The 9,572-nt window shown below is 37.8% G+C and overlaps 1 protein-coding gene across 1 annotated transcript; it reads right to left on the reverse strand.

Moving 5' to 3' along the window:
• Window positions 1–5,828: 5,828 nt before the first annotated feature.
• LOC109982123 (matrix metalloproteinase-18) lies at window positions 5,829–9,320 on the reverse strand. The gene is made up of 10 exons (XM_029276878.2): window positions 9,174–9,320; window positions 8,704–8,945; window positions 8,455–8,603; window positions 7,735–7,863; window positions 7,484–7,645; window positions 7,220–7,349; window positions 6,994–7,127; window positions 6,719–6,878; window positions 6,526–6,629; window positions 5,829–6,426 (listed from the first exon to the last, which is right to left on the reverse strand). The coding sequence occupies exons 1-10, from the start codon at window positions 9,309–9,311 to the stop codon at window positions 6,317–6,319; spliced, it is 1,458 nt and encodes a 485-aa protein (XP_029132711.2). The 5' UTR covers window positions 9,312–9,320; the 3' UTR covers window positions 5,829–6,316.
• Window positions 9,321–9,572: the final 252 nt, after the last annotated feature.

Here is a 9,572-nt window from a genome sequence, read left to right on the forward strand (position 1 = left end):
CGGACAGCAAAAATCCCCCAAACAATATATCATCATAAGGAAATGACGCATGGCATGCTTATACCAGATAACAGATTTGAAAATTAAATGTGTGATAGGGAAATTAACTTGATGTGCTGATATCCAATTTTTTTCAATTTCAACCACCAAGCTCACCCAGATGCCCACTTATAAGTTGAGAAGAACTGTTTATTTCCTCATACTTATACTGTGTAATACTCTTTAGTATATTACATGAGTAGTCAGTTAAGGCACCAAAAATGTATTTGATGTAGGCCCCTTTTTAATTGTAGAAATGTGTTGTTTACATTAAGTATTCCACAAGCATATATTTGTAAAGGTATTCAGATATTTGTATTTTGATTTATTTTTAGGTAGCCTGTCCTGACGTCAGTGTTTCTTCCTCACAATCTGTCCTCACTCACCCTCAGGCTGCTGATTACGCTGACAAGATATAGTGAAGTTCTTTGTGAGCCAACAACACAGACATGCTTTGTCATGTCCTGAACAGGGCTTCCTGAGATATTATGGACTATTTGGAGATGCCACAGGTTGCACAACATGCTATAAAACTTTAGTCACTATCCACTTAACAACATTGATACTGCTGCAGAAATGGGTTTATGGCCGTGCGTCGCTTTTAGAACTTTATTACATCATCAACAATTCACAAAGTTTCAATAACATTATCATAGTTATAAGTTATTTTTACTTTCTGACATATTTATGGGTGCTGGACTACATGAGAACTACTTCTGTTGTTTTTCAGTTTAAAAATAACTTTTTAAAGGCATTTTGTGCCTTTATTAGAGAGACAGGACAGTGGATAGAGTCGGAAATCAGGGAGAAAGAGAGCGGGGAATGACTTGCGGGAAAGGAGCAGGCACCAGCACCCCTGAAAAAACTTTTAAAATCCTTGTATATATATCTTAAGTTATCTATTTCTTAATGTATAGAGGTTTAACTTAAACTTGTATTTAAGAGATTTTGGGAAACTACATTGAGGTCTCTGTTTCTAAATCCTGGACCCTAAGAGGAGCACAACTGTCCTTTTTGTGAAACTTGTATGTATGCACTTATGACTTGTCTTTGATGATTATTTTAATATTATTTATTCTTTTGAATTAAACACAACCTTCATCTTGAAACATTATATATAAAATACACAATGATATAATATATGATATACCGTATAGTATGTGTTATTATTACATTTTTAGTAACACATGATGTCACCATCTTTAACCACACACGTGTCATTGGTCAGTGACCTCCTTATTAGGAACAGTGTGGTTAAGAGCGCATGTACATCACACACATCTACAAAAGAAAAGAAACACAAACACACAAACACACACATGCACACACGCACACACGCACACACACACACACAGACACACACACACACACACACACACACACACAAAGACACACACACACACACACACACACACACACAGACACACACACACACACACAGACACACACACACACAGACACACACACACACACACACACAGACACACACACACACAGACACACACGCACACACGCACACACACACACAGACACACACACACACACACACACACACACACACACACACACACACACACACAAAGACAAATAAGTTTAAGCTGCAATCCTTTTTACAAAAAAAACATGAAGACAAAATTTTAAAAATGAAAGAGAAGAAAACAAATAGCTAAAACAGAAGTTAAAATATGATAAGATTATTAGAGCAAGAGTTACAGTGCAGAGGTTTATAATTAAAGTACATCCACTCATTGATTTGTTCTATGCATTTACCCAGTGCTTGTAAGGGGCATTGGTCGCCTTGGGGACATTGTAAAATAGATCTGTGTCATCTGCTTAGTTAGGGTAACTTATTTGCTTGTTTTTTATGACTTGAACTAGTGGGAGCACGGAGATGTTAAACAAAAGAGGCCCAAGATTGAACCATGGGGAACTCCACATTAAATGTTTGAACATAACAGTAAGATTGAGTAGAACAAACACTGATGTTCTGCCACTGTCTGTGTTAAACACATTGACCAGAGCGGTCCTAGTGATGTAATGGGGTTAGAAACCTGACTGGAAGACATCAAAGCTGTTGTTCAATGTCAAGAAGTTATTTAACTGAAGAAAAGCTCTTCAATAATTTTACTTGAAAATGGAGATTTGATATAGGCCTGTAATTTCTGAAACATTCACTTAAGATATGACACTTCAAAAAAGATATATTCGGTTTCCTGGTATATTTGAATAGCACTTGGTCAAAACCAGCGTTGCAATGTGCTTCACAAACCATGGATGCCCAACAATAAAATACACAAAAATGAAGGAATAAAACAAGAAGACATACCATATAAAAGAGGAACAATCTAAAGCAGTGGCTAAATTAAAGAATAAAACATAAACTACCCGAAACAATTCAATGAAAGATGAAAACTTTTACAAAATGTTTTAGTTAAAGAAACAATAAATAAGGAATTATAGCTTCATGGATACATCACAGAATATACTAGGATACCTCATAATAAAAATATGTCCTCAAAAGTAATTTAAAATCAGACTCTGATGTAGCAGGTCGATCTATAGCCAAGAGTCCTGTCTCTGTTTTAGATGACACTCTTAAATGTATTACTTCAACTATTTTTACATGCTGATGTCACCATGTTTTACCACCACGTCTCGTTCATCAGTGACCATCCTATTTTTAACAATTTGTGGTTAAGTGTGGATGTTGATCATCTACATATAAATTGATCTAACCACACTTACATTAAGTCTAACTCCTTTGTGCTGCAGTCCTTATTAGTCTACAATTCTACAATAGGTAAGGTTGGCGGATTATAAGTCTACCTCATACAACCATTTTGGATGCCCCTCATTTTGCCAGGCAAACCTACAGGTTTTGCAGCAATGGAAGCAGGCAAGCGAACTGGTTCAGATATAACTGACTCCACCTGACCTAAAAAGCCTCTGCATTTTTCTAATGAGATCAAGACCAGAATCATGGTAAAACTACACAGGAAAATCAGCATACTCAAATTAACACTATCAGAGTTAATATTAACACTTTTTAAGTGTCTATATGGGTCCACACCACAAAGTGTTAATTTAACGATTTTTTGAGAGTTGGTATCTTAACACTAAGTGTTACTATTGACTCTTTTTGGAGTTAAAATTTAACACCAGGTAACACCAACCAGTGTCACTTTTGCTCAACACTGCAATGTAGTGTTAGAAATTCACTCTTTCAGAGTATCTTTTTAAACTATGAAAAGTGTTACCCTCATTTTAACACTGTGAGGTGTAAACATTGCTTTAATGAATAACTGAAAATTACACACACAAAAAAAAATCATGTTTGGTTGAAACACATTTATTTTAAAACATGTGCACCACATAATCGTTTAAAACACTTTGTAAAACATACAGCAATATGAAACAATGTATGCTCTCTCATTTTCATTACAATATTACTTATCAGTCTGGAAATGAGGCCTGGAAGCTCACGTAAGCCATCATAGGTGTTGTGTTGGACTGTCTTCAGTCTCCTGCGCATGCATGCACACACACAAAAAGACACACCAAAGACACAGTAAAATACACACACACAAAAAACATTTAGTTAATAATCTCATAGCACAACTGCATAAAGATAGCGGAGCAACATGCTGTCGGACAAGTCGTGAACGAGCAAGGCAGCTTAGCAAGCATAAACCGTTCACTTACATCTTTCTGCTGTTTAACAAAAATAATGCTAGTTTTAGTCTTCCTAACAGGAGATATCATACCAACACACAAACAGCAAATTTAGCATACTTAACTTAATAAACAGTTCATTGAGACACCATCTCTGAAACATTTATCATAGCTATGGTCCTTGTCATCAAATTTAAGATGAAGCAAGATGAAATCATTGAGTAAGTAAGCTATTTAGGAGGAGAATAAGATGGCTAGCTAGATATTGTAGCATAAAATAAGCTAACAGTGTTACAGTGGCTAATATTTGAAAAAGACCATACAGAAGAAGAGTAGTATCAATATCTGTATGAAAACATAACGTTTACTGAAAATACTTTATTTTCTTACCGGCCAACATCAGGCTAAATCCACAAGTCAACACAGTCTGCAGTCTTCATGACTTCTGTCGGTGTGTGTTCCATTATGGGGGCGGGGAGGGATAAATAACACTTTACGAGTCACATCCAGGTTCAGAGTTCAGAGTGAAAAGTAAAAGAGTTAAAGATGTTGCAGTGACACAGATTTGATTACTTGACACTTCGTTTTTACACTCGATTTTGACTCTAACTCTTTTTCAACTGAGAGTAAAGTTTCAGGGATTTGACTCCATCCAGAGTAGAATTAACTCTGCACTTGCTGAAATTTCACCAACACCAAAAATGTAACTCTTTTCGTTTTGCTGTGTAGGATCAACATTGGAGATGCTTTTGAAAAATGGAGAGAGGTTAGAATGCAGAAAGGTTTACAGACTGATGCAGAGCTGGCTAAACACTGAAGCGTCAGTGTCTGTGACTTGGCAACCTGCATGCGCAAACACTCTAGGGAGGAGGGGGCGGGGGGACACAGCTCTTTCCAATGATTTTAATATGGACTGAAGTACCCATTTTAAACACTAGGTGTCAGAGTTACATATTGCTGTTTTAAAGTGGGAAAGGGACCATGCAGAGGATGATTGAATGGAGGTGGATAATTAAATCATTATTAGGACATATCACTGACCTTAAAACCCGACAGCCTAAGTAAAAACCTTTTTTCTAACCTTAACTAGCCTCCTCTTATCCTTCTACTTAATCCAAATACACAGCTTACCCCTGATGCTAACTAGGACCTCACAATTAGGTTTTTCTCCCATAAGAACCAAATTTAACCACTCAAGGTCCACTTGTCGCACCATTCCTGAAAAATACTTAATAATAAAAATATAAAAAAACCAATAGCCTTCACATCAACCTCAAGTGTTCTCTCTGAGCAATCTAACATGCAAAACTGTGAGGCTGACCATGGTGGACAATTATGCTCAAATCTCTGCAAACTCAGGAATATGGGTTTACAGCATGTGAGTTTTTGATTTGATTTGATACTACTTTATTGTCAGACATGGTCTAAAATGTGTCTTGTATCACAGCGGCTCCATTTGCAACATAGAAATTAAAGACAAGATACAAAGATCTGACACAACATTCAAACACCAAACAAATATTCAGAGGCCTTAAACATGCTTTGATCTGAGATTCAGCTCCTCATATCCATTGTAGTATTGACTAGTGAACAAAGAGTGTTTCAGTCTGACCTTATTTAAAGTGGGACCCTGTATCTTCGGTTTGATGGTAATAGTTCTGTGTTCGGAGCGTGGTCAGGATCAGAGGCCATGTCGTCACATGTTTTTATCCTAGGCTGAAACATAAAGTCTCTACATTGGTTGGCCTACAGATGTTTAACTGTTGGAGCAGTTACGCATGTTAAGAAGTGGACAGACACGTACCACAAGGTGTTACAGTACTGAAGAACTTTTAGAATCACAGAAGTAAAGAACAAAACCAGAGTTTGTCGACCCAAAAGATCTCATTTTTGTCTTTTTACGGATATATTTAATGCAAAAAAAAAAAACATTTGTATTTGCACGTTGAGTCTCTTTTCATGTTTAATTTAGTTTTTTGTTTTTTTTTACAATTCATTATAGAAACTGTATCTTATTACATATTTTTAAGCTCTTGGTGAATGGTAAAATCACTCTGTTCTACAAATCTGCAGATCCTCTAAACATCAAATAAAAAAAATAACAAGATACATCAAACTACTTCTCAATCAACTTTTATTGAACATTCTTGGTGTCATCACATATTTTAAACAAATTTGCAGGTATACATTCATCTGTCTTGTCACAATGGTTTTCAAATTCAGTGCAATGTCGGTGTGTGTGTATCTGTAACAGTCATTAATCTTTTTATGCAACATGCTCCGTAGTCATCAGTTAACCTTCATTAAACACACAGTTAAAACAGTTTGGTGAATATTAAAAGAGATGCTCAAACAATGAGTATGAAGATAAATAAGATACATAAAATAGAGATAAATTAATCTTAAATAGCAAAAGTGAAAAGCTCAGAAGTTACAAACATATACCAAAACAATACTAGGTGCTTTTCTCAGGAAGGACTTCAATAAAGTTTATACCTGAAAATGTTTAACAATATAATTCTGTAAAATATGTTGTCACATTTACAGCGATAGTGCCTTCACTCACTCAGAGTGGCTATGTAAGCACCTTAGTGGTTGAACTGGTCTAGTTCTTATTGCAACGCAGGAAATAGTCGTTCCTCAGCACTCGGAACAGTCTGCCACTCCTCAGGCTGTACTCAAACATGTACGGTCCACTGTAAATGTAAGTAAAACCTGCAGAACAGAACAGCATGTCAATTCCTGTGCAAATTTGCTCTGATTCAGTAGATTTTTATTTCCCAAAAACACAGATTAGATTTGAATGCTGCTCACCTCTGTACTGGAAAGCTGCCGTCACCTCCCCGGTCAGACCGTTGAAGGTTTGATCCACATTCTTGGGGAATCCCTTATCCATTCTCTTCTTGGCCTCGTCGTAACTAAAGAAACAGAAGCAGGAATTAGACTGATTCATACAAACCACAATCAGTGCATGTTATTAATCTTACTTCTTGTTATTTCAACATACCTGTAGTACTTGCTGCCTACGAAGAACAGAGTCTTGCCAGTTGCTGCATCATAAAGAGCTGCATTGACTTTCTGCACACTTTCATCAAGACCATAACTGGAGATAGATTTGGGAAAGCCGGGCACGATATCATAGCCACTGAAAGCCCACACTTGACGACCTGTAAGGAAATAAAAAAGATTTTAGTATAAACATGACGTGATTTTAAATCTTAAAAATTCTTAGTCTGGCTCTGATTAGGAGCTCTGGTTTGATTTGCAGAACTAATATTGTACCTTTGAAGAGTAAGACGCTGTCCAACACTTGGCTTTCATAAGCGGCGTCAATGTTGACGGGAGCATCTGGCCAGAAGTTTGCGATGAGGACTTGCTGAGATTTCGAGCTCTGAATGTGGCTACGCCAGAAGAAGCTAAGAACAAAGAAGAATAGAAAGTAGTTTTAAAGTCAGATTTTGTGTGACTTACAGTGATGTTTAAGAAATGAGCTGTGTGTCTACAATACCTGTCCTTGAAGAAGAGCATCTCTCCTCGCAGGGTGGCAACAGCGTCTAACACCATGGTTGAATCACAGGAATCAGGGGTGGTGGGGGGCTCAGGTCCTGGCTGAAAAGGATCCTTGTCAGGGTTTGGACCTGGAGGTTCGATAGAATCGGCTTATCATTGAGTTGTATGACATCATCAACAATTGTGCAGAACTTTCTTAAAGGATTTTTGGTCAAATGTTTTTAGCACTTGCACCAATAGATGCACCAATATGAGAACTCACCATAGAGAGACTGGATTCCATTGATGTCATCCCGGGGCAAAACAAAGGTTTCAGGGTTTCTGTATGAGTACCAGGGGTACATGAGAGCACCAGCATCATCAGAGTGAGACAATCCCAGAGAGTGACCGAACTCATGGGCAGCCACCATGAAGAGGACGTAACCTACAGCAGAGATCATCAAATTACAAGTTTAGTTGCAACTCATGTTCAGCTGAAAAAAAAAGGAACAAAAGTATAAGTATATAACTGACCTGAATTTGAGCGGAAAGTGAAGGTCTCATCATCATCAAAGTGAGCATCTCCTCCAATGCCAGGACCAGGGCCGAAGGCGTGGGCCAGAGTGTTACCAGGGCCATCGAATGGGTAATAATCACCATGTGCTGTTAGAAGGAACATTTACTCGTAGTACAAATTTCATCATGGCTTGTTATTCTACTTGGTTTGCAAAACTTGACCAAGAAATATTGTATTCTTGGTCTTGGTTTTCAGAATGCAGCTTAGTGTTACAGTTCAGTAGCTTTCCAATGTGTTGCAAGAAACTGAAATTAAAATTAATAAAAGCCCAAATGTGTTATTGGATTTCATAATTTTCACTGTTGCCATCTTGGTTTAAGAAGCCAAAATGGAAAATATTTGGAGAAGAGGGTGGAAACGCAGTGCTCAGCCTCTTTCCTGAACATCATGCTGCATTGAAGAAGACTTGATTCTAGAAATAAAGTCTATAAAAATGTTTACTGAGGTAATAAATGAACTGAGAACAACAACTGAGAAGACTTTTTCTACAACCAAACCTTTTTTTGCACCCAGTGGAATCTCCCCCTACAGGCCGTTACAAAGAATGCAGGTATAAGACAATCTCACATTTTCTTTACTTGTGAAACCAAGAGGCTACAGTCCAAAAAAAACCAATAAAGTAAGTACTGAGAATAAGAGACTGGGAAATGGGAAAGAAGAAGTTAACTCAGACTCACTTCCTCTTCTGAAGGAGATCATGATGTCAGCGATGCCGCTGTAGATCCTTGTGAATCTCAGAGGAGTGACATTGGCCCAAACCTGAAACGCTTTCTCTATGGAGTCATCAATTTCTGATGTGGACATGTCAGGTGTGTAGTTCTCGATCCTGAAGGGAAGAAAATCATATGGTTACTTACATGCAATGCACAGAGTAGCTACATGAAACCAACAGGTTCTCTTACACACTCATTGTTCAGATCATTCACCTGTAGGTGAGACTGTTCGTCTGCCACTTGGAGTTGAAGATGGAGTATTCACCAATCTTTCCGTCTGGAACGCCGCAGCGGGGCTTCTTCATCATTGCTAAGGTGTCTGCATCCAGGTTGCCGGTGATCTGGAGACCAAAGAATCTCTGCATCTCACTCAGCTTCTTGGTCACAGGGCTGATTCCTCGTCTGATAGTCGGACCTGTCTCCTCCGTAAGGTTGAAGAAATTCTTCAGGTAGCTCTGCAGCAGAGATTGAGAGTTAAATACCCAACAATGCATCAGCTATGAAATGTAAAAAGAAGTAAGATGTGATCTGTTTGCTGATTTAGAGAGGGCAGAGAGTAAGCAGCTAATCATTTTCTTCCTGTGTCTAATATTAACATTTTCTAGAATAATAAGGTTTCCACATTTACTATGATTCAGAATAGTATGAAAACATGCATATAAAAGCAAAAAAAGCATACATACCTCTGCAAAAGTCTCATCCTGCACAGTCACCTGTGGTAGTGGCACACAGTAAACTGTGACTGCCAGGCTTAGTAGAACGCATAGATTGAAAGTCTCCATGTGTGTTGCTGAATGTCTCCTTGTCCTGCAGGCAGCCATTATAAAGGCTGCGATCAGGGCGTGTTGAGCAACTACCTCGACACTACCTCGACGACTCCGCGACTCAATTTCCCATTTATGGGTAATAAAGGAAGTGGCTAATTGTTGCTCATCATGTAAAAAAAGTTGCCCACATTAAGTCACAGTAATTATCATGAAAAATAAAATGTGGAAGATTTTCAGGACATGACAATGCCATATATGTACTACTGTATTTATTTTTACAACTTCAACAAACTTTTCAGAAATTACTTCAGGTCA

This window comes from Labrus bergylta, chromosome 14, assembly GCF_963930695.1.
Source record: "Labrus bergylta chromosome 14, fLabBer1.1, whole genome shotgun sequence".
Lineage (NCBI taxonomy): Eukaryota > Metazoa > Chordata > Actinopteri > Labriformes > Labridae > Labrus > Labrus bergylta.